The 24,012-nt window shown below is 55.0% G+C and overlaps 2 protein-coding genes across 5 annotated transcripts; one reads left to right on the top strand and one right to left on the bottom strand.

Annotated features, from left to right (window-relative positions):
• The first annotated feature begins 2,060 nt into the window (after positions 1 to 2,060).
• LOC132501502 (fumarylacetoacetate hydrolase domain-containing protein 2A) lies at positions 2,061 to 11,937 on the top strand. Of its 4 annotated transcripts, none has more exons than XM_060117104.1 (8): positions 2,061 to 2,219; positions 4,797 to 5,068; positions 6,280 to 6,496; positions 9,843 to 9,902; positions 10,095 to 10,257; positions 11,285 to 11,393; positions 11,526 to 11,593; positions 11,716 to 11,937. In XM_060117104.1, exons 2-8 carry the CDS (start codon positions 4,824 to 4,826, stop codon positions 11,736 to 11,738), a joined length of 885 nt encoding a protein of 294 aa, XP_059973087.1. In that variant the 5' UTR covers positions 2,061 to 2,219; positions 4,797 to 4,823; the 3' UTR covers positions 11,739 to 11,937. The 4 variants fall into 4 exon arrangements, with proteins under 4 accessions (XP_059973087.1, XP_059973088.1, XP_059973086.1 ...); XM_060117103.1 differs by having other exon boundaries at positions 2,063 to 2,219; positions 4,818 to 5,068; positions 11,506 to 11,593; XM_060117102.1 differs by having other exon boundaries at positions 2,063 to 2,219; positions 11,506 to 11,593.
• A 173-nt stretch (positions 11,938 to 12,110) lies between these two features.
• GPAT2 (glycerol-3-phosphate acyltransferase 2, mitochondrial) lies at positions 12,111 to 23,561 on the bottom strand. The gene is made up of 22 exons (XM_060117249.1): positions 23,456 to 23,561; positions 22,402 to 22,528; positions 22,154 to 22,267; positions 21,367 to 21,440; positions 20,884 to 20,988; positions 20,521 to 20,649; positions 18,024 to 18,123; positions 17,479 to 17,612; positions 17,070 to 17,169; positions 16,757 to 16,969; positions 16,301 to 16,420; positions 16,050 to 16,132; positions 15,592 to 15,710; positions 14,852 to 14,922; positions 14,514 to 14,772; positions 14,277 to 14,425; positions 14,018 to 14,095; positions 13,356 to 13,487; positions 13,154 to 13,274; positions 12,985 to 13,050; positions 12,695 to 12,750; positions 12,111 to 12,350 (listed from the first exon to the last, which is right to left on the bottom strand). Exons 1-22 carry the CDS (start codon positions 23,548 to 23,550, stop codon positions 12,234 to 12,236), a joined length of 2,562 nt encoding a protein of 853 aa, XP_059973232.1. The 5' UTR covers positions 23,551 to 23,561; the 3' UTR covers positions 12,111 to 12,233.
• Positions 23,562 to 24,012: the final 451 nt, after the last annotated feature.

The raw sequence follows: 24,012 nt of genomic DNA, 5'->3' as shown, positions 1-24,012 counted from the left end.
TGTCATTTACCCATTTTCTAATTAGATTGTTTTATTCTCTGCTGATTTTTGATGGTTCTTTATAAAATCCTAGATATGAGTTCTTTGTCAGATACGTAGTTTGCAAATCTTTTCTCCCAGTTTGTTGCTTGTTCTTTCATACTCTTAGCATCCTTTTGCAGAGCAGAAACTTTTAATTTTGATTAAGTCCACTTCATCGATCTTTTTCTTATATTATGTTTCTGGTGAATGTCTATGAAACTTTCACCAAGATTATTGAACTAGCCTTGCATTCTTGGAATAAAGCCCACTTAGTCATGGCAGAGAATTATTTTAATATATTGCTGAATTATATTTGCTACTGCTTTGTTTTGAATCTATAAGAGATATTGGTCTGTAGTTGTCTTTTTTTTAATACTGTCTTTGTTTTTTGTTACCAGGGTAATACCAGCTTCATAAAATGAATTTAAGCATTGTTCCTACCTCTTCTATTTTCTGGAATAGATTATGTAGAAATTGGTGTTTATTCCTGAAATATTTGGTAGGATTCTCCAGTGAAATCATCTGGGACTGGATAGTTCTTTTTCAGGAGTTTTTAAACTACAATTTAAATTTCCTTAATAGATATAGTGTTATTCAAATAATCTATTTCATATTGGGTGAATTGTGATAGTCTGTATTTCAAGGAATTGGTCAATTTCACTGAGGTTGTCAAATTTATGTGTGCATACTTGTTTATAGTAGCCTCTTAGTATCTTTTTGATGACTTCAGGGTCTATAGTGATATCACCTGTTTCATTCCTGATATTGGTAGTTTGTGTTTTCTTCTTTTTTCCTTTGTCATTCTTGGTAGAAGTTTGTCGTTTCAAAGAAACATCTTTTTGTTTCATTGATTTCCTCCACTGGAAAAGCTCCAGATCCGTGTCTCCAATGGCCCACCCTGCAGAGTCCCCTTGAATGTCCCATGGGCACACTAAATACAACCCATCCAACACTAAGCTCACCATCCTCCCCCCAGACTTGCTGCCTCTCCAGAACCCGTCTCCATGAATGGCACTGCCATCTACCAGGCCAGAGACCTACAAGTCGGCCTGGCACCTCCTTCCACCTTACTCCCACCTCCTGTCATCACTGAGGGCCATCAGTTCTGCCTTCTAAACATCTCTGGACTTTCACCATCTCTGCCGCACACCAAACCACCACTGCTCTCAGCTGCACCTCTCTTAACCCAGACACCTCTCCTTGAGCAAAACTTCTCAAGTGCAAGTCTAACCACAGCACCCCACCCCCACCCCCGCCGCCCGGTGAGGACCTTCCAGTGGCCTCCTGTGTGCTTAGATAAGGCTCAAACTCCTTTCTGGGGCAAATAAAGCCCTTGATGATCTGCTCCTTGATTAAGTCTTGGGCTTCTTGCCCAGAGCCCCTCGTATGTCTTTATGCCTGGAGAGCTGGATTGTAACTGTTTAATTAAACCACCTCTCCACTAGAATGCCTGTTTTCTAACGATGGAGGTTATGCCTCCTACTACCCTGCGCACAATCCCGTATAGTGCATAAGAAGACAGGGCTGTAAAAGGCTGTAATTTTGCTTAAGAATGCTATCTTAAGCAAAATACTTCCGGCCGCAGGTTCCCCATATGTAAAATCGGTGCAATCATCACTCCTCTCTTTACTGATATGGCACAATCAGTAGACAAAAAGAGCTGTCTTTGTCAACCAGCGCGCCAGAATTTGGTCTCCACGCATTTCGCTCAACCATCAGAGCAGGGCCTGGCCCAGATGCTGGGCCCGACGCGGGCGAGGCCAGCGAGGCGCCCAGGGCGCAAAATGTCAATAAGCACCCCCTTTCGGGTTCATGCAAACGCACGCCGCCCCGAAAGCGAGTGCCTTCGGGCATGTGGCGTCCGGGGCATCCGGCTGGCTTCGCCAGCTTCAGGTCCGCACCCACAGGCTTGCTGGAACGCGAGAGAGACTACCCACCCTCGGGCGCTGGGCCCGCCCCCTCTGCGACTTGGCTTCCGGCACCGAACTAGACGCCCTGCTATTGGCCGTTGTCCCGTGACGTCACCAGGGAGCGCCCGCCTCTGCTGACGCCTTATTTAGAGGAGCCGCGCGGCGTCCAGCCCCGCAGCGTTAGAACTCCCGGTCGGTCGTGGTCTCTGGGACGTTGTACCTGTGCTCAGGCGCCCGGTGACCTTGGCCTTGGCCCGCGAGTCCTATCCCGACAACACAGGGTGCCAGGTAGGTTAGGTTTAGGCCAGACGGCGGGGTGCACCGGGCCTCAGCCTTCGTCCGGGCCTCCCGCTGAGGGCAGGACTGGACTCTGGTGCCCGGCCGCTCCGACCACACGGACTGGGCGGGCAGGCCCTCTTGGGCGCCCACTGGCTGCAGGGCTTGGAGCTGGGCATACAGGGAAAGTGGGGGACTGGCACAGGGGCCCAGGCGAGTGGATGGTGGGACGCGGTCCCAGGTGCAAACCTTTGTCTCGCCTGCGCCGTTGCCGCTCCATGTCCCTGCCTCTTTGCTTAGGGCCCCGTTTCTAGAGTTGGATTGAGCTCAGGCTCTGCGGCACAGTGGTTCCCGCAGGAGCAGCGGGGCCACTTTCAGGTACCTCGGCAGGTGACTTCACCTCCTTCAGCCTCAGTGCCCCTTCTGTAAAATGAGGCGCTCAGCCTGAGGGGGTTGCTAGAGAGCGGAATGAGAACCTGCAGGGGCCTGTCATGTGGGAAGCGCAGTCAGGGGGGCCTGCGGTTATCTGGGAGAGCAGGTGACCAGCCTTATCCCTGAGGCAGTAGCCAGCAGGAGATCAAGTTTCCCGGGGCATGCAGGGTGTCGCTGGGCCTCCAGAAGATTTCCTGTTGGAGGTTCCTACTTCTCACCACCACCTCTGGGCTAAAGTGTCCAACTCCTCACCTGGACTTGGATTCAAGTCCCAGTTCTTTCCTGTCCTTGGGAACTTGGGCAAATCCCTTAACCTCTTCGAGCCTTAGTTTTTCCATCTGTGAAATGGGACCAGCAGCCCCTACCGTCCACAGTTGTCAAGAGAATTAAATCAGCCATTGTAGGTAAAACAAAGTAAGACCTGGCATGCAGTGGGATAATAATCTTAGTGTGTGGAGTATGTGAGTGCATACACTTTAGCTTGAACAGCCCCTGACAGTGGCATGGTAGGTGCTTGTGTAAGACAGGAGGGTGGGAGGTTCAGAACTCCTGGTTTTCTGGTTAAACTCATTGGCCAGCACAGCGATCAGATCGTTGATGTGGATCTAATGAGTGTTTAACTGAACAAGGCAGATGGAATCATCAGAGAACCAGGAGTCTGGGATGACCTCCACGTGCTTGAGCAAAAAGGGCTACTTTTATTTTTTATTTTATTTATTTATTTTGGGCTGCATTGGGTCTTCGTTGCTGCACGCGGGCATTCTCTAGTGGTGGCGAGCGGGGGCTACTCTTCATTGCGGTGCGCGGGCTTCTCGTTGCGGTGGCTTCTCTTGTTGCGGAGCACTGGCTCTAGGCGCGTGGGCTTCAGTAGTTGTGGCACGTGGGCTCAGTAGTTGTGGCCCACAGGCCCTAGAGCGCAGGCTCAGTAGTTGTGGCGCACGGGCTTAGTTGCTCCGCGGCATGTGGGATCTTCCCGGACCAGGGCTCGAACCTGTGTCCCCTGCATTGGCAGGCAGATTCTTAACCACTGCGCCACCAGGGAATCCCTAAAGGGCTACTTTTAAAGGCAGGGAACCATGAAGAGGAGGGACTGTTGGGGTGGAGGCCAGACTCAGAAACAAAAGAAGAGAATGGGGTTTGTCTTTGCGTGGAGCCTAGAACTCAAAATGGGACCTGAGCCTTGTTGATACTTTCTAAGTGATTTGAGGAGCGGAGGCACAGCCACCCCTCCTGAGGCTGACAATCACCAAGCTTTCCCAAGTAGTGAAAAGTCAAGCCCCTGCTTCTGGCATTTGATCATTGAACAGAGAGTAGCTGAGAGCCTTCTGTGTGGCAGGCACAGCGCTAGGCACTATGGACTCGGCAGCGAAAGAGACAGTTGTGGCCCCAGAACCCAGAGGGCAGACAGCCCCGTGATGCCTGTCAGGCGTAGAGCCCGCCCTCTGTCTGCAGCCCCTTTCCTAGGGCAGCCTGTACTCCGGCACAGGAGCCACTAAATAATTACTGCCTGGAGAGGCAGGCGGGGGCTGCTCCTAAAAGGCTGCGACAGCCTGGAGGGGGTTCTGGCTTGGTCATGTGAGCAGTGGAAAGCCTTTTAAGTAGGAGGGTAACAGGATCAAATTGGCATTTAAAAAACTACCTGTGGCCAGCTGTGAAGCCAGTTTCACCTGTGATCTCTTGCTCATGCTGGGCCCCACTCTTAACTAATTCCTAGCCCTGCTCATCTTAGCCCAGCCCACACTTCCTCAAGAAACTAGACAAAGACCGGGCCCTTGATCGACACAGCAGCAGTCCCAATTGCGGAATCCTACTTAACGGCGTCCGTTATTAACATCAGTCCCCTGCAGGCAGGATGGCAGTGCTGAGTGTGTCTGACCTACATTGTTTGCCCGGTGCCCCAGTGGTGCCAGCTACAGTCTGAGCTTTCAGAAGGCACTGGTTGACGGAAGGCTGGAATCCCTGGGACCTAGCTCAATGGCTGGCATGAAGTAGTTGCTTCTCTAGTAATGTTTCATTGGAAACACGTGAAATAAGTGAAAACCTGGACCACTTCCCAGTGGTGAGCCAAAAATGGCTCATGGGGCAAAAGGACTTGGGCTGCAGCTTGAGGAGCTTTGGGAACCCCAGTGATGGTTTCGGCCTCTCTCCGTCCCCTAGGACCCACTTTTTTCTCCATAGGCTCCGATGCTGGTCTTTGGTAGAAGAAGGTGGCTCACGGCTCTGCTGCAGGCTCAGCGTTGGCCCTTTCAACCCTCCAGAGACATGAGATTGGTGCAGTTCCGGGCACCCCACCTGACGGGACCTCATCTGGGCCTGGAGTCAGGGAATGGTGGAGGTGTCATCAACCTCAGCGCCTTTGACCCCACACTGCCCAAGACGATGATAGAGTTCCTGGGGCAGGGAGAGGCCGCTCTCTCAGTGGCAAAAAGGTAAATCAGCAGGCAGCAGTGCCCTGCCGCAGCTGGCCCATTCCCCCTCCCTCCTCCCACCCGCCTCCTCTTTTGCAACCCAGCCTTCGTTTCTCACCTGTTCTCTTAGTGAAGAGCCTTAGAAATCTTTTCTGACAACATCCTCCGTCTACAGAGGGGGAAACCGAGGCCCAGGGAGGACGATTGACCGTCCGAAGGCCACACACTTGGTGGTGGAGCCAGAATTCTACTTTGTCACACTGCCTTCCCTGGGGGATTAAGTTCCTGCTTGCCTGAGGGGCTGGAACCTGGGTTCCTAAGAGGCATCTTGGAAAGCTCATTAGGAGAGAGGGCTGCAAAGAGGTTCTTAAAGATGGTTCTTGGGTTTGGGCTAGATTAGGTAGGGGCCTCCCTGAAGCCAGGAGTCCTGTGGAATCTGGTGTAAAGGTGTTGATGAACAGTAAATTAAAAACCACTTTGAGGGGACTTCCCTGGCGGTCCAGTGGTTAAGACTCCGCGCTTCCACTGCAGGGGGCGAGGGTTTGATCCCTGGTCAGGGAACTAAGAGCCCGCATGCCGCGTGGCGTGGCAAAAAAAAAAACCCAAAACAAAAAACCACTTTGAGGTGTCATTTTCACCTATTTAACTGACAAAAAATACAGATGTTTGACAGCATACAGTGTTGGTAACAGTATTTTTCCCCTACTTTCACATTCTCGCAAGATGAGAAACTACTTCTATGTCCCTCATTAGAGAATTGGGTGTATCTCTACTGTGCAGTAATAGGCAGCCGTACGAGAATGAGGAAGCTGTATACTGTTATGGTGAGATCTCTAAAATATATATATATTTTAAAGGTATATATAATTGTGCTATCATTTGCATAAAAAAAGATGGGAGAAGAGTATACATAGAGTGGCTGTGAAGAGCTACGTAGGACACAGTGGTTGTCTCCAGGGCTGGAGCAGGGTGACTAGGAGGTGTAGAAGAGAGACCTTTCCATTATTCCCATTTGCACCTTTTGAATTCTCTTACATAGACGTGTATTACCTAATGGGGGAGAGGAAATCAACACTGGATACATATAAACAGTGCTCGGATACCAAAGGACAGTAACTGGGCTTGATTTTCCTGCTGACTCTGATGGTTGATCTAGAAAATACATTTTAAAAACTTGTAGCTGCTGCAGGATCTCCCCAGAGTGCCCCTCTCTCCTGCTCTGGTCTCTGCAGAGCCCTGGCTGCCCAGTTGCCAGTCCTACCACGGTCAGAAGTGACATTCCTGGCCCCAGTTACACGGCCAGACAAGGTGGTGTGCGTGGGCATGAACTATGTGGACCACTGCAAAGAGCAGAATGTGCCTGTGCCCAAGGAGCCCATCATCTTCAGCAAGTTTGCCAGCTCCATCGTGGGGCCCTACGATGAGGTCGTCCTCCCTCCTGAGAGCCAGGTTGGTGCCTCCCCACTGTGCCCCCGAGTCACTGGAGCCCATCACACAGGTGCTCAGCCTCCAGCCTAAAGCAACCACCTGTTGCTCATTAGTGCATTAAACAGAAACTCCAGGCGATTATACAGTAATAAGACTGCTCTCGGGGGGGTGGGGGGGGAGAAGTTAATTTATATCTTTTCCTGATTACAAAAGTAATATACTTGCATTATAGAAAATTAATAAAATACAGATAAACATAAAGAAAAATCACCCATGTTCCCACTGCCCAGGGCTTGCAACATTTATGTTTTGCTGTATATCTTCCCAGTGTTTTTCTGTTCCTGTTTCTGTTTATACTGTACATATGCCTACCATTTACTTAAGTCTCCAGCAAGAACATTTTTCATGCCATTAAATATTCTCCCCTGACATCTTTTAGGTTACTGCTTAGTTTTCTATTGTGTCAATGGCCATAATTTATTCAGTAGTCCTCATATTGCTAGATAGGTTGTTTCCAGTTTTTAGCTTTTATGAGTGGTGTTGCAGTGAACCTCCTTATAGAAAAGACTTTGCACATCCATGAATGTGTGATTATTTCCTTTGCATAAACTCTTAGAATTTGAATGTGTTTGTCAGAGTGTAGGCAGGGTTTCAAAAATCAGCCAAAGTGACCTTAAGAGAAGTTGCAAAAGCAATCTACATGTCTACCAGCAGTGTATGTACCCTTACTAATACTTTCAAATTTTTAGTTTAGGAATATTTTGGAAATTACAGGAAAGTTGAAAACAAGTACAGTGACTACCCACAGACTCTTCACCTGGATTCACTGTTAAAATTCTGCCGTATTTGCTTTTCCTCCCCCTCCTTCTTCCTCCCCGTCCGTCTTCCTCTCCTTCCCTCGTGCCCCACGGGCATACACACACTTTTTTTGGAGGGGGAGTGGGAAGAACCTTTGAAAGTGAGTTATAGACATTAAGACAGTTCACTTACAGAAACTTCAACATGCATCTCCTAAGAATAAGGCCAGTGTCCTACATGACCATAACCCCATTATCACAACTCAGAAAGTTAACACGAGTAATATCTAATATACAGTCCAATTGGGAATATTCCCAGTTGCCCCCAAAGATGACTTTTTTTTTTTTTTTTTTTGCGGTATGCGGGCCTCTCACTGTTGTGGCCTCTCCCGTTGTGGAGCACAGGCTCCGGACGCGCAGGCTCAGCGGCCATGGCTCACGGGCCCAGCCGCTCCGCGGCATATGGGATCCTCCCAGACCGGGGCACGAACCCGTATCCCCTGCATCGGCAGGCGGACTCTCAACCACTTGCGCCACCAGGGAGGCCCAAAGATGACTTTTAATTTGGGTCCTGTTTTGTTTTTTGGTTTTGGTCCAAGATCAGTCAAGGTCATACATTGTATTTGGTTATGTCTCTTTAGTGCCTTCTATCTAGAACAGGGATCTACAGACTTTTTCTCAAAGGGCCAGTTAGTAAGTATTACTAGGCTTTGAGTGCCAAATAGTATCTTTTGCAGCAGTTCAGCTTTGCCATTGTGAAGTATGAAAGCTGCATAGCTGATATGTGAATGAATGAATATGGCTGTGTTCCAGGAAAATTTTGTCTACAGTAACAGCAAACAAGCAAGGATTTGGTCTGTGGGCCATAGCTTGCCGACCCCTGATCTCAAGCAATTTTTCCCCCTGCCCTTTTTTATCTTTAATGACACTTTTTGAAGAAACCAGGCCAAGTTGTCTCATAGTATGTCTCACGCTCTGGATTTGCCTAGTTGTTTCCTCATGATTAGATTCAGGTTAAACATTTTTGTCAAGTTCTACACAGGTGTCTTAACCTGTTCAGGCTGCTATTACAAAATACAGAATGGATGGATGGATGGCTTATAAACAAGGCATTTAATTCTCACAGTTCTGGAGTCGAGGCAGTCCAAGATCAAGGTGCCAACAGATTTGGTGCCTGGTGAGGGCCCACTTCCTGGTCCATAGACGACTGTCTCTTCACTATGTCCTCACGTGGTAGAAGGGAGCTCTCTGGGATCTCTTTTTGTAAGGGCACTAATCCTCTTCGTGGAGGCTCCACCCTCATGACCTAATCACCTCTCAAAGGTCTCACCTCCTAATACCATCACCTTGGGGGTTAGGTTTCAGTATATGAATTGGGGGGTGGGGGGTGGGACACAAACATTCAGTCTGTAGCAACAGGTGTGTACTTGTATTGCATCCCACTGGGAGACTCTTGTCGGGCCCTAAAGTTTGATCCCTTAGTTTACTTGATGCTCCCGTGACCTCTCCATTGTAAAGGTACATTTCACTGTGGTAATTAGTAAACAATCTGCAGGGTAGACATTGAAACCATGTGACTATCTTATTGCCTCACCATTTTCATCCAGGGATCATCTGGTCATCCTTACCTGAATCCATTATTGCAGTAAGGGTTAGAAAAAGGTGATTTTTTCTGTCTGTGTACTTTTATTAGCTGGTACTCTGAAGAAACACTGCTTCCTTTTTTTTTTTTTTTTTAAAAAAGCCATGTCCCTTTAGTATCACTGTAAATTCCTGATTTTTAGTTTTATTCAATATGTCATAGTCCATCGTTTACATTCTTTTTGATACCCGAAGGGTCTTAATTTGGCCAATGAGGGCCTTCAAGAGGACCCCATCTACATCACCTTCTGAGTACCTCCTCGCTATGGCCAAGCTACTGCAGGCTCTTCTTGTACTCTCTGTCTCAGACTTGGAATTAGCCATTTCCCCAAGGAACCCAGTTCTTTTCTGTGTTTCTGGTTGTTACTGTTAGAAAGAGCAGTCAGTTTGAAAGGCTAAATTGTTATCTATTTTATAGGGCACTTTGTGGTTTATGAAAAGGGCTGAGCATGTTTTCCTTTTTGTGGCCATGTATATGTATCTCTTTTTGTGAATTGCTTATTCAAGCCTTTGGCCCACATTTTTGGCATGTTGATCTTTTTCTTGTTATTACTTGAGTTAGTCCGTTAAAGCATTTATAGTAGTGCCTGGCACACAGTAGGGTTAGCTGTTGTTACTTGGTATTCATCCTTTTCTGGAAGTTATCAAGAGTGACTTTAAAACTCCCTCCCCGGACAAACGCTGCTCTTCTGCAGTCGCTTGGAGAGCTCTGCCTGCCTCTAGGGGTGCTGCCTGCCACTGCCCAGTTGATGGGTCTGCACGTGATACCTCCCCTACTGTTCACTCCACTCTGGCTCGAGGTCTTACAAATGGGGGCCGGCAGCCAACCCCACTGTTAAGAGGCCCTGGCCCTGAGGCAGTGTGTAGCCCCTCGGTAGAGGAGCGGGGCCCAGAGCCAGGCAGCTCACTGCTCCTTTCCCGCTCTACAGGAGGTGGACTGGGAGGTGGAGCTGGCCGTGGTCATTGGAAAGAAAGGCAAGCACATCAAGGTGAGGTGAAAAGGGCAGTGCCATCTGTCCCTGGCACTGGGAGGTGGTTGGCATCTACCTGCTCCTGACCTTGCCTTGCCTCTCATCCACCTCTGGCCACTAACGTGGGACCAAGGCTTTGAGATCCTTTGTTACAGGGGTGGGTGTCATCATGATTTAACCTCCAATCTGGCCAAACCCCTGCCCCCATAGGCCACAGATGCCATGGCCCATGTGGCTGGCTTCACTGTGGCACATGACGTGAGTGCTCGTGACTGGCAAATGAGACGCAATGGAAAGCAGTGGCTGCTGGGAAAAACCTTTGACACCTTCTGCCCCCTGGGCCCTGCCTTGGTGACCAAGGACAGTGTAGCAGGTAGGTCTCTGACAGCCCACTTGGTGACTCCTGTTGCTCTTGCATACATCAGTGAAAAGAAAGCAGCTTTCTGGGAAATGGGAGTGAGGGGTATGGCTCCACGTGGGCCCCCGACCCCCAGCTGCCCTTTCGTTGATTGCTTATATTAGAGCCAATCTCTCAGCGTGGGCCATGAGTTCTCCAGTGGGCCTCACCGTGTCCCCTCACCCCATAGAGAACCACAGTTGCAGAGGTGGTGAATCTGCATTCACGAAGTGAGTAACGAAGCACAGTGCTCTCAGGATGGGTGGGTCAGGCTTCCTCGAGCTGCCACCGTCTGGGAGAGTCTTTAAGTTGGAAAGCAGCAGAGCTGGCCTTTGAGCATCACAGAGAATGGCTGTTCCAGATGCACCTTCACCGTGCCCTTGCTGCTTGTAGCTGCCGCTGCCTGCCTACACAGTGGCTGGGTGAGGTCCCGTGAGAGCCAGGAAGAGAGATGGTGCTTAAGAGGACAGAGCACAGCCATCTGGGTGGGGCCACGTCCATGCAGTTCAGCCTCACGCACCCCGTACAGTCAGTCATCAGAGAAGTTAAATGGTGATCCCTGGGGTGGGAGGTGAATGTGTAAGACACCGAAAAGCTAAAGGGACAGTCTACTCGGGACAGTAGTACAGGTAAGCCTTCAGGTGCAGGAGTCTTCACTACTCCTGCTTGTGCCAGGCCAGCCTCTGCTGTGGACATGTTTCTTAAGGCAGAAACAGCCATTTTTCTCCCCGCCTTGAGAGTCCGGAACATCCCCTCCTTAACCCACCCAAGGGACCACTGGCAGGCACTGTGCTCTGTGGTGGATACAGGGAGGCCTGAGGAGGCCACTGTCGACACACAGCTCCAGGGTAGGGAGTGCCAGGGCCAAGCACAGGCAGCCCAGCACCCAACCCTCGCACCTGGCGAGTCACAGGCCTCCCTGTGGTTTCATTTTCTAGCTGGTTATTGGGAGGGCTTTGAGGGAAAGAAGGGAGAACCCCAAAGTGTTGTCTTTGCATTTCAGATCCACACAACTTAAAGATCTGCTGCCGAGTGAATGGGGAGGTGGTCCAGAGTAGCAACACCAAACAGATGGTGTTTAAGACAGAAGAGCTGATAGCCTGGGTCTCCCAGTAAGTGGGATGGAGCCCTGCCCCCCAACACCCACCTGGAGGCTAAACCGAGCGCTCCATGGCAGGCTGTAGCCACCTCGGCCCCTGGTCTCACCTGGCCCTTTTGCCCTAGGTTCGTCACTCTTTTCCCAGGGGACGTCATCCTGACTGGGACCCCCCCAGGTGTTGGTGTATTCAGAAAACCTCCTGTCTTTCTCAAGGTAGGTTGGCTAAACGAGGAAAGGAAGGCGGCCTGGCAGGGTGGGCTCAGACTTGAGAAGTCCAGGCCTGTGTATGTGCCACACCAAAGGACTTGACAGCCTCACGGCCCACTCTGTTGCAGAAGGGCGACGAAGTCCAGTGTGAGATCGAAGAACTAGGTGTCATCGTCAACAAGGTGGTGTGACGGCCTCTACCGCGGGCCGTGGACTTACGATGAGATGGGGGCGTCCGTCCCCACTGAGCCCTGCACAGGGAGAGGCCCAGTGGCAGCCCCCGAGTAGCTCCCCTTCCAGGCAGACGGGGAGGAGGTGGTGCTCTCCTCAATAAACTTCTTTTTGGCTTCCTTCAGGGTTTGTTTCAAGGAGTGAGATAGGGCCTTCTCACACAGTGGGGAAGCAAAGAGCAAATACAGTCACACCAAAAAGAAAGACACTGCTGAGCTTGGGAAAAGAGGACTCATCCAGTCCTCATTTATCACACCAAAGGAGGCAGAAAGCAAGAGATGGCGAGGGGCAGTCAGACCTCAAAGGTGTTAACAGTCCAGCTGAGGGTTTGCAGCTCCTCCCAGGCCAGCCTTCTGGCTCCAGGGCACAGCTGTGCTCTGGGGCTGGGAGGTCTCAACGCTGGCCCCTCCTAGTTCTAGCTACAGATGAACTGCCGGATGAACCGTTCCAGCTTTTCCTGATTGTCCCGGCTGGCGAAGGTGGGGGACAGGTGCAGCATGGGGCCTGCGGGGCTGGACGTCTGCTGCAGCACCTGGGCCACAGAGGAGGGCTCTGAGCGCTCACCATGGGCGCTGTGCCCCTCCCCTGGAAAACTGCAGTGAGACCTGTGGCCCCGTGAGCCTCAGTGTTTGAGGGCAAATGCTGCCTCTCAAAACACCCCCAGGGCCCCACCCGGGAGCAGAATGAGCCAGGGGTTTGGGAGACTGAGAGGGGCAGGAAAACTGTCCTACCTTCAACAACTGTCACCACACCTATTCGTGGGAGACCCTGGGGAAATCCCAGGGTGGGTGCAGCTGGGCTGCCCTGAGCAGCTCTTTCAGGGTATGGGAGTGGGAGGCAGGGGGACAGGAGGGCGGAGAGACCGGCCCCTCTCACCCCCAGGTCTCTGAAGGTCCAGACGGCACTGATGGCGAGATTTGGGTCCACACACTCTGGAGGAAAGAGAAGTGGAGGCTACGGAAGGGAGCCCTGGGGCCCAGCTCCTCTCCTACTCTTGTCTAAGGATGGGACAACCGAAGGATAGGGCTCAAGCTGGACCCAAAGGCCTTCTCTGTACCCCTCAGCCAGCCTTCCTGGAGTTGGGCTTCCACTGTCCACTAGGGGGAGGCAGCCACCAGCAAAACTTCCCCACCTCCCAGGGCCTGGGCTGGCTGCTCGGGACTCACCGAAGAACCCTTCCTCCTGGGCGGTGGCTTCTAAGAACCGCAACAGCTGCTCCACGTAGCCCGACTCTGGGGGGGAGAGAGGTCTGAGGCCTGGGGCCCCACGCAGGCAGGGCTCCCACCCTGAGCGCTCAGCCTCTCCTCAGGACGGCCGCAGTCGCACGGGCCTCACCAGTATCCGGCAGCTGGCCCCGGTGGAGAAAGGTGGCAGCCTGCGCGAAAGCCTTGAGCAGCGGGCTGAGCAGGCGGCAGAGGAAGAGGAAGAAGTCAGGGCAGCGTGACTGCTGGCTGAGCTGGAGGGGGACAGGCCAGGGTGAGGGCGGCTCCCACCGCCTCCCGACGGCCCCCTCCCCCAATGGCTTCTCCCAGCGCACCCTGAAGTACCGGCCCTCAGCCTCCTCGAAGTTGTCGCTGTCACTGTCGGTAAAGTCCCCACTTGGTTTCCACAGCAGTTTTGCACTCAAACGCCGCCGCCCTGTGTCGCAGGCTGGCCGGGAGCCTGGGGTCTGAGGGCCGTGGGAGCCATTGGTCCCTGTCAGGCTGGCCAAGGTTCAGCCCCGAGGCCCCCAGGCCGGGCACATAGCCAGCCAGGGAGATGAAACCAGCACACGCAGACCTGAGGAGCCCAGGAGGGTGCCCCAGGCCATACCAGACCATCACAGCTGTGGAGCCAACTTGCGGGGTGAGAGGAAGTGAGCACCCACCCTCAAGGGCCACAGCCCCTGTGGACAAGAAATGTGGAGAGCGGGGTTTATGCAGAAACCCTCGGGTGCATTTGTCCAATCCTGTCACTGTAGCTACACATGGGCCCAGAGCAGATGCGGTCTGACAAGTCCCATGGCGGAGAGTGGCGAGGCGGGGACCAGGCTTCTCTCTCTCTGCTAGGCCAAGGGCTGTACACACACACCCCACCCCCCAACACAGACGCACCCCACACACACGCGCCAGAGGAGGAGCCCAGGCCGCCGTCACTCGGGGGGAGGCTGAAGGAGGCCGGACCCCAGGCAGGGGCTTCGTCTCCAGCTGCCCCTCCTACCTCCTTGGCAACTAGGAGCCCACACTGGATGAGGCGGTCCAGCACCTCCTGACAGTAGCAGTAGGAAGACTGGCAGGGCTGGGGAGAAAGAGGCATCCACGTGGCCTCAGGAGAGCCAGGCGGGGGCCTGGCCAGAGACAGAGACCAGACCTACTGCCGCAGGACATCTTAGGGTCAGGGCTCGGGCAAGCGTGGGCCCCCTCCTACAGCCAAGAAGGGGAGGCCCAGGACTGAGCTGGGCTGGTGGGAGAGGCCTGACCTGCAGCAGCAGCAGGTCCTGCGGCAGCAAGTGCATCAGCAGCAGGATCTGGTGGTACAGCTGGTTCTGGCTCAGCAGCTCGATGCCCTGCAGCTCCCAGGGTCCCTCAGGCGGCACCCTGCCCGCCAGCAGCCCCTGCATGGCACAGGCTGGGGGAGGAGGGGCCGGACGTGAGGAAGGAAGCCATTCCCCTCACCCCTACACACATCCCACCCATCCCAGGCCCTAGGGACTCACCACCCACGGCCTCGCTCAGGAAGGCGGGCAGCAGCTCGGAGCTCAGGCGTGCCAGGTGCGTGAGGCCTGGGCCGGGCTGTAGAACCACCAGCAAGTCCCCCTGCTGGACGCGCAGCAGGGCCACGTGCGGCCGCAGCAGGCTCAGCGCGTGCTGCACCAGGCACTGCAGCTGCCCTGAGAAGCCCACGTCAAAGCCACGCAGCAGCGTCTCCTCTGTCAGCCAGGAGAACTCCCCCAGGAGCTGTGACAGGCACACGCCCTGGGTGGGCAGCCCCAGTGAGGGGCTCAGCGGCAGGGCCACGCCTCCTCCCCCAGGCCCCCACCCCGCCGTGCCCTACCTTCCGGTGCTTGAACAGCAGCAGCGTTGCCATGATGGCTGTGCTCATCACCGCCGAGCTCGCCACGCTGGCTAGGGCCGGGGGTGCAGGGATGCTGCTCAGGGGCGGAGGCCCGACAGCCCGGGCCCTCCGTCACCAGGCAAGCCTTCCCAGTCAAGCACACACCTCCCTGACAGCAGCCACATACACACCCCCATACGACTCCACCCCTGGGAAGGGGAGAGCAGGCTTGGTCCTTGGGTGCCACCCTCCCCAGTGGAGAAGTGGCATTTACCAAGTGCGTGTTGAGAGCCAGGCTGGGAGCTCAGGGACCTTCCCTGCCTCTTGCAGGTCTACTACCCACCAACCCCCAGTCTCTGCCACAGAAGGGATACTTGAGAAGATGGTAATAACAGTGCTGTTAAGAGCCCCCTCTGTGCCAGGCACTGTGTTACGTCCCTTACATACATTGTTCAGTTCGGCTGATGTCACCTCAAGAGAGTGAAGTGACGCGCCTGAGGCCGGGCTGGGCGGCCGCCTGTGTGCCCTCACTTAAGAGGCTCCATCACGTCCTCCCTGACTGACCCCCTCCTCAGGGGCAGGGGAAGGTGTTCCACTCTTCTTCACATGTCCCAAGTGGGCCATGCAAGAGCGGGCAGGTGCAGAAACCCACCTGGAAAGGACAGCCCTGACGACTGGCCCCCTCTGAGAACAGAGCGTTCAGGAGCCTCCCGCAAAGGCCAGACCGAGGTTCCCCTCACCGTTCAGGACGTGACGGCTCAGCCTCCTGACCAACAGCTGGTCCTCTTCCTTAAGGGCCAGCAGGGGCCCGGTTACTGGGGTCCACTCCTGCACCTTCTCAGCGTTGGGGACGACGGTACTGGGATGGAGACACAGATCACCAGATGAAGGGACCAAACCTAAAAACAATCACGGGGGAGCCCAGAGCTTTCTCAAAGGTGAGGGTGTTTCCCATCCCCGAAAGAGGTGGCTTGTGTAACCCTAGTCCCTTCCAGGCCTGTGTGCCCTAACCCACACTCAAGTTACAGGCACGGAGGGGTGTCTGGCATGGTCTGAGATGACCCAAAGTTATTTGGTGGGGGGAGGCTGGAGCTGGTGATGTGTTTGTGGTTCTGGGAGGAGAGGGTGCCAGCTCACGAGCTAGGGCCTAAGAGCTGCCTGCCTTGCCCCTGAGACCCTCATCTTCCTCTGCCCTTACCATTGGCCCAGCACGATGGGCTGCAGCAGCTGCTCCAGGGTCTGCCTGCTGCCCCAGCAGATTCTGGCGCTGATGGTATATTCCTGCCCAGGACAAGGCTCTTAGGTGGTCGGCCCTGACCCACCAGGAAACCTGCACACAGCCCATCTGAAGTACGTAACGCTACCCCTGAAGTGGCCTTGAGGGCCAGGCCGCCAGAAGCCCTAGGACAGACCCCAGGTACTCCCAGCCTTGCCCAATGGGGTCCATACGTGCAGGGAGAAGGGCTGGGCCAGATGCACACGGACGCAGGCTCGGCGGCTGCAGCCCCAGCCTCGCACGCTCCACAGGACAGCCAAAGCTCCGGTCCACAGCCCCAGTGGGGCCGAGGCCTGCAGGGAGAAAGGGGTTTGGGGAACCGGCCTTCCTGGGGCACACTTTCTGCTCAACTTGATCTTGGGCCTAAACTACTATATGACCATGACCTCTCCAAGCTCATTTATCACCTGTGAAACAGAAATCCCTCCCTAGTAAGGTCTTTTGAGTATGAAATGAGAGGATGACTGTAACAGCCTTAGCAGGTGCCACAGGATAATGACCGTAGGGCTGAAATTCCTTTGCACTCCCCCCTTAGCCAAGCCCTGAGGGGAACTCAGCCACAGACACAATACTGTGCCTCCTCTCTGGACATGGTGTCCACTTGGGTACCCAGGGCAGGAGGGTCTCACGTGGTATGTGTCACGGGGTGCATCTGGAACCAGGTCGTAGGTGATGGCCACTGGCACCAGCATAGCATCTGGGACAATGCCCACCTGGACCGCCTGCACCACCAGTCCCAGCCAGGTCTGACCCAGGGCTGACAGCCGAGGCCCCTGAGCCCCAGGCAGCTCCTCCAGGAAGATGAGCAGGGGCTGCCTGCTGACCAGCAGCTGCTCCACAGCCTGGAAGTAGGTGGGGGGAGGCAGGTGTCAAAGCCAGAACAGCAACAGGCCCCCGTAACCTGGCCTAACCCCATGAACAACCACTGGGCACAGCACTCACCGCACGGACTACAGCCCTTGCAAGGACCCCCTCAGAGCTGTCCAGGCAGAGGTTGGCCTCTGGGGGCAGGAAAAGTCCCCCAAGTTTCTTCAGCAGGGCTCTGTGGGGCACAGGGCAGATGAGGGAAGGCGCTCAGGAGATGGGACCAAGCAGGAGGCTAGGGAGAGCCTTGGTCCACACAGGGCCAGCCTGGGTCCTGCCTGAACACTCTGAGGCCAGGCATGGTCCTAGAGCCCACAGCTGACCCTCCATCTGAGCCCCACAGGCTGGGGTGGCACAAAGTTGAGAGCAGAGGGGCCAGGAAGAGGGCCTCCAGGGAGCTGCGGCCAGAATACTGCCTGACATCCCCACACCCCCGTCCCGGCCTGGGGACCTCTCCCTTGTATGTCTAAGGGCACAAGACTTTTACCTGAGGATGGGGGAACAGGTGCGGGGATCCCAAGCCACACGGAGCACGCCCAGGCCCTGGGAGAGCAGCACAAAGGGCAGGAGGATCCCATCCAGGAGCGACTTGTGGGTAGAGAGGAGGACGAGCGGCGAGCCCTGCTCCAGGGAGAGCCAAAGGGAAGTGCCAATCCACCCCCCACCCTGAAGATGCAGGGAGCTGAAACCTAGTGCCTACAGACCCAGGGCAGCCCCGCAGGGAGGGAGGGAGGGAGGGGGGAGGGAGGGTTCAGCTGAGCAGTTCTTCCTCTGAGCACATCTCCCCAAAGCAGAGGAGCTCTGTCAACAGCTTTTAAGGTAATGCACTGACGTAATGGTTGTTAAGACCAGGATGAAAAGCCGTCAGAGGAAGCCTCGTGGGAGCAGGACCGTGAGACACAACGAGGAGGTCGTCGAAGAGCACTGGGTTTTTCCCACCAGCCGATGGGGCCGCTCCCGACTCAGGGCTTGGCCTGCCCCTGCTCCTGTCCCCGCCATCCCATCCCCGTCCCAGTGGAGGGTGGGCCTTACTGCCTGGGCGGCCTGGTGGACCATCTTCATCTGGCCCTTGTGCAGCTGTACGTTCAGGAAGAGGCAGTTCAGGATCCGCAGCAGGGCCCAGCTGAACAGCCTGGAGAGCAGCGCCCAGTCTGAGACATGGCAGGGCGCAGCCCACGAGGCGGCCCACGGCAGCCCAGAGGGCCGGCCAGAACTCCTCTACGGTGGGCACTACTGCTGTCCCCACTTTACAGAAGAGAAAAGTGAGGTTCAGAGAGGGCACAGAAGCCGCTGGATAAGCGAGAAAGCCAAGAGGTGCGGGTGCTGGGACTAGCAGGCGGGCCCGACAGCAGAGCCTGCGCCGGCAAGGTGCTGACGTCTCCCAAGACGCCCTCACGGTGCACCTGCCTCATGTCAGCCTCCGAGCATCCCCCTGCCTCCATTTACCCCAAAGGTGACCAGAGAACCAAGACTCTCTCCAGGCACAACCCGGCCTTGTCTCTGCAAACTGCTGGGAAGAGTGCACTAAAAAGGGAGGAGTTAGTGATACAAGAAGGAAAGGGGATAACTGAAGGGGCAAAATCTCTGGGGAGGGGTCGTCCAGCGGCCCGATGTGGGGGACTGGCTTTAGATGGGGACAGAAGTGTAGGCGCAGGCAGCGTGGAGATGTGCGGGACACACAGCATGTCCTCATCTGATGGCTTCTATTTCTCCACGAAGCATGAGGCGGGTGGTCAACAGTGGGTAAGTTAGAGAAGGAGCAGTCTAGATTGGAGCCTTGGAGGGTGCAGTGTGCCCCTCTGAGAATCACACTTATAAAGGAAACAGGTCCACCCAGTGTGTGTTTCTGCTTAGGTGCAGAGAAGGCAGGTAGCTGAGTTCAAACACAGCCGGGTTGTGCCCAGTGACTCCTTCACAAGGGCACTTTCCTCACAAGGAGCCCTGGAATCAAAGCTAGGCCTGGAGGGCAGGAAAGACGGGAGCGGGGGCTGATGGCTGGTGTAAAGGTGCTCAGGTCAAGGGACTGGAAGTCTCGAAAAAGCCAAAGAATTGTCACATGGAGGGCTGGTCGTAGGTCACCAACAACCTCTACTTCCTGTCCTTGCTCAGTTGACCTCTTAGCACTTTCAACACAGCCGAGCCTGACACGTGCAGCCCCGTGCCCTCTTTCCCTCAATGACTCACGCATCCCCCGGCTTGAAGCACCATCTGTGTGCTAAAGCTCTGCAAATACATGTTCCTGGCCCCAACGTCTCTTCTGAGCTCCAGACTCATATATATATATAAGCAGCTGCCTCAGTGCCTCCACCAGCATGTCAGGTGTCAGAAGCGCTTTATGTCCAGAACACCTTTTGTGGGCCAAACTCGCTCCTCCCCACGCCTGCCCCCTCCCCTCCAACCACACCACCAGGTGCTCAGCCAGAAACCCAGCTCTCCTGCAGCTCCCCCCTTCCCCCTCACTGCTCCCACTGCAACCCTCCAATCCATCAGTGAGTCCTGATAATCGCATATTGGTCTCTCCATCCGTCTTCCTAAATTCTACTGTCACGCCCATCCCCCATCATTACGTCTCACCTGGACTAACAAAACAGCCTCCCCAGATGATCTGTTCTCTACTCCTGACCGCAGTTAATCTTGTTGTCATTTTCTGCTTATGACCTTTCCATTGGTCTTCACTGCACTTGGAAGTCAAATCCAAACTTCTTGTATGGCCCTGCATACCTGGTCCCTTCTACCTCTCAGTTTTGTCTCCAACAGCTCTCTCCCTCACTTGCCAGCTTCCGACCACATCAGCTTCTTGAGCAAGCCTGGCCCTTTCCTGCAGCCACAGCTCACGCTCTTCCCTCTGGTAGGACTGTACCCTCACGTCCTCACCTCCCCAAGGCTGGCTCCCTTCCCCCTTTTGTCCCTGGCTCACAAGCCCCTTCCTCCCCTCCAGGTATTCTCAGTCCCAGCCCTTGTCCTGTCCTTCATGCAGGCGTATGTACCTCTCCTCACTCTAACCTGTGCATCCCTCCATTTCCCCAGAAGAGTGTCCTGCATCTAAGAGGAGCTCAGACCTGTGCAGGACAGGTCAGGAGGGAGCAGGTAGTGACGGATGAATGTGGGAGGGAAGAGGAGGGCCTGTAAGATGGAGGAACCAGCCACCTCCTGTCTCTCTCCACAGGAACCTGACCTGAGGAAAGGTGGAAGGATAGAGGAGGTACTGGAGTCTAGGTCTCAACCAGGGGTTCTGGGGTGACCCCCAAGCCCCAACCCCCAGGACAGATACACACCACCAGGCCAGCAGTGGTGAGAACGTGGGCTGGAACCCGGGGGCTGGCTCAGATCAAAGCCCCTCCCCCTTATCCAACTGGTCCCACTGAGAAGGCAGCTGTCTTCAAAAGGTCTCACAGTGTCCAGATCAGGGGCTTACTCAGACTGGTAAACATAACACCCAGCTCCCCAGGAGGGGAGTCTAGTCTTTACCCAAGCCCAGCCAATGCTCTCTAGAGGCCAAAGCCCAAAACACCCTTCAGTACAGAGTTACCTGAGCAGGAAGGGGCGGGGTGGAGCCTGGATGTGGCCCAAGATGCGCTGTACCTCTCTCTTCACGTGGCTGGGTTCCTGGCCTTCCCCAGCCCCTCCTGGGGCCCTCCCTGGGATGACATTCTGAACCCTGTGGTGTGGGAGGCAGTGGCGTCAGGCTGGAGCAGGCCTAAGTTCACTTCCCTCAGCCCCACAGAAGCCCTAGGGCACAGCCTCCAGTCTTCACCCTCCATCTTTAAGGAAGGGCCCCAGACCAAGCTAACACTCTAGAAACCAGCCCTTTCAATCAGCCCTGCCTACAGCCTTTGTCATCCCTTCAAGGATCCCAGAAGTACCAGCCAGACCCCAGTCCCTGCCTCCTTACCCAGTGCTTTCCACGACCTTCTGTGGGGCATCCTGGCAGGGGGGTATGTGCTGCTCCAGTGACCACAAGAAATAGCAGAGCCTCCGAACCAGCCAGCCCCGAAACCTGGGCACAGCCCCCAAGCAGGGGGTAGATCTCTCAGCGGGCCCGCCCCTGACTAGGGCCCAGAGAGGGCATTCCATCAGGAAGGGGTCACCCTAGCCCCATGGACTGGGAACGACTGAGCCTGGCTTATCATGGAGCAGGAAGAGGAGGCGCCTGCCCACCTGTGGCCTGTTCCTCCCCCTCCCCCCAGTGAGCAGGGTGCAGGCTCAGGGCCTGAAAGCTCACAGAAGGAACTGCAGGAAAGCTCCAAGCCTGCCTGTCCCCACCTGTGGGCTTGGAGCAGAGGAAGGAAGAACATGAAACCACAAAGCAGGGCCCCAGCAGCCCTGCACCCAAGGGCCCTGCCCACCCCCCTGCCCCACCCCCAGCTCTGACTACCTGGTATTCTCCTCCTTCACCAGGATCACGTTGCAGAAGCCCAGATCCGTTATGCTTCTGTGGAAGAGGGACTCCTGCCCAAGAGGGGCAGGGACAGCATGTCCTTGGGGGGGCCTTTGCAAACCGGCAAAGGAAAGCCCCTACTCTGTCTTCTGTGGTCTTTGCCTGATGGACTATAGAGTTTACCAGGAGACAGGATTATAGCACAGCAGTTCCCAAGAGATGTTTGACCCCAGGTCCTGAAGCTCACTTAGGAAAGAGGGTTCCATGGTCAAAGTGGAAGAGCCGCATCCTCCGTAGGATCACCCTCTTGGAGAATAGCGTAGTAAAGTCTCTGAGAAGTTCTCTCATCAACAGCAGAGAACGTGTAGCCTCAATCCCCACCAGAACCCTGGGTCCCATCAGCACCAGCACGTGGCACGGACACACACAGGTCTGCAAGCACATGCTGAGTGCTCACGGGCTCTGAGTGGGCAGTGTCCCTACAACTGAACAACAGGACTCATGCGGGCACAGTCAGACCCCAGCCCTCTGGCCATGCTCCACACCTCCTCTCAGGCCCCTGTACACTTCCCCACCCAACTCTCCCAGGCCTGGGAGCCAGGAGCCAGCCCCAGACCAACAACCAGCCAATCCTAGTGCACCCATTCCGTGAAAGACAGCAGAGGCAGGTGCAGGGGAGGGCTGAGGTTGGGAGACATCAAGGAAGCTGCCTCCCAAGGCCGTGGGAGCCATGGCTCCCAGAACCAAGCTTCGCAAGGCAGCGCCTGGCTCTACCATCACTCACCCAGCTCTTGGGGGTGCAGATCTGGCAGCAGCGACCCACAAAGGGGCGGTATTTCCCCAAGAATGGGATGACGGCCTCCTGCTTCATCCCAGAACCTGAGGACCACAGGCTGGTCTGGAAAAGGGCCACAGGGAGAGATGAGCGGACTCAAAGCCCTTGGCAGAGGGAGGGAGGCTCCAGGAGTGAGGGGCACAGGACGGGAGGCGGGAGGGCAGAGGGTGTTCTGGGAATGGGAAAGGCTACACTACCTCCCGACCATTCTGGCTGCTTCTCTGCTGGGTTTGGAGTCTGGCTTCCAACATGGTGTCCACGGGGTCTATAACATCTGGGAACCAGCCACCTCTGCCTCTCTCTCTCTCTCCAGAGGAACCTGACCTGGGGAGAGGAAGAAGGATGGAGGAGGTACTGGAATCTGGGCCACAACCAGGGGTTCCTGGAGTGAGCCCCATCCCCCCACCCCAGGACAGACAGACAACACCCAGGCCGGCAGTGGTGAGAACCACGGCTGGAATCTGGGGGCTGGCTCAGATCAAAGCTTTCCCCGCAACACCCGACGGATCCCACCAAGGAGCCAGCTATCCTCAAAAGGTCTCAGAGTGTTCAGATCAGGGCTCCCTCAGGCTAACATGAAGGAGATGGTTTGTCTCACCATCCACACCCACCCCGCCATCTCACGGCACAGATGGGCCTGTACTAGAGACTCAGACCCTTTCTGTGCACAGGGAAGGAACAAGGCTGCACTGGCAGGAAGGAGGCGTGAGACTGCCAGAGAGGAACAGGACCATTGTCACGAGACCACCAGGTCCTGCTCAGATGGTCTTCCCCTCGGCACCAGAAGACAGCCCTTTATCCACTTAATCATTACAGCAATGTGGGCCGAGGGTACTAGATGGGGGACGGGGGGCGGGTCAGAACACAGAGCGATGCCACACGGACCTGTTCCCAAGGAATGGTCTTCTGGCTGGAGATAAGACAGACTTTTCCACAACTGGTATCCTCTTACATAGCACTCTGCATAGAAGACCCCACTTGGTATCTCCTCAGCCCCCTCCTTCCTACCACAATATAACATCTATCTTCCATAAGACAGCACTGAACCCCTCCCAGCCCAGAAACTGGGCCCTAAAAACCCTTCTACCCTGATCTCTCACCACGTCCCTGATGGGTAGGCTGATTCAGTTATTTACGTTATCCCTAACCCCACTACAGCGCGCACATACCTACCTAGGAGTGCCTTCTCCCTTCCCTACCACTTCCCCAAATTCTGCCCACGGCTCTAAGTCCGTAATGCCTCTGCATCACCTTCTAGGTTTTTCCTCTCTTCCTTGGTTCCCCCAGCCCAAGCTTGTCGGGCAAGAAGCCTTCTCCAGGGCTGAGACTTCATTTCCCCACATCATCTGAAAGTATCCTCAGGGCAAGAGCTGCAACTGATTCATCTCTGTATGCCCAGCAGCTTGCCCTGCCCAGAGGAGGGACCCAGGAAATGCTACATGACTGACTGTAACTTCCTCTCCCAGAGTTCCTCTGGGTCTCTTCTCCTCTCCCCAGTTAGCAGTTTAGAACCATGAGGCCAAAGCAGTACCAGGATCACAATTCCCCAGTGCACGGCTCTGGTAGCCTCATCCCAAATGCACTTCCTCCTTTGAAAATGTTCTCACAGCCCCAGTCACAGACACTTGGGAGTTCCCAAGCCCAAGCTGCAATCTGAGGAGTCCTGCCTGCTTTGCAAGGAGGATGTCTGCTCCCCAGCCTCAGAACACCCCTACTCTCAAACCTAACCCCACTAGGTCCATGCTAACCCTAAAAGACAAGGCAAGGGGTAACTCCCCGTCGCCAACCAAGTCAACTACTCAGCTCAC

The sequence above is a fragment of the Mesoplodon densirostris genome, chromosome 14, assembly GCF_025265405.1.
Source record: "Mesoplodon densirostris isolate mMesDen1 chromosome 14, mMesDen1 primary haplotype, whole genome shotgun sequence".
In the NCBI taxonomy this organism is placed as follows: Eukaryota; Metazoa; Chordata; class Mammalia; order Artiodactyla; family Ziphiidae; genus Mesoplodon; species Mesoplodon densirostris.
Note: the sequence above shows the minus strand (reverse complement) of the source record. Positions and strands in the feature narration are given on the sequence as shown.

What these genes read in the sequence shown, in the direction of transcription:
- GPAT2 (XM_060117249.1), bottom strand. Translation starts at nt 23,550, where the DNA reads ATGATGTGGGGAAATGAAGTCTCAGCCCTGGAGAAGGCTTCTTGCCCG. An exon ending in AGAGAGGAAAAACCTAGAAG is followed by an intron (nt 22,529 to 23,455) that starts GTGATGCAGAGG and finishes TCCTCTCCCCAG; the next exon opens with GTCAGGTTCCTCTGGAGAGA. An exon ending in GTGAAGGAGGAGAATACCAG is followed by an intron (nt 20,989 to 21,366) that starts GTAGTCAGAGCT and finishes GGCTGTGCCCAG; the next exon opens with GTTTCGGGGCTGGCTGGTTC.
- LOC132501502 (XM_060117103.1), top strand. Translation starts at nt 4,824, where the DNA reads ATGCTGGTCTTTGGTAGAAGAAGGTGGCTCACGGCTCTGCTGCAGGCT. An exon ending in TCCTCCCTCCTGAGAGCCAG is followed by an intron (nt 6,497 to 9,842) that starts GTTGGTGCCTCC and finishes CCCGCTCTACAG; the next exon opens with GAGGTGGACTGGGAGGTGGA. An exon ending in AACCTCCTGTCTTTCTCAAG is followed by an intron (nt 11,594 to 11,715) that starts GTAGGTTGGCTA and finishes ACTCTGTTGCAG; the next exon opens with AAGGGCGACGAAGTCCAGTG.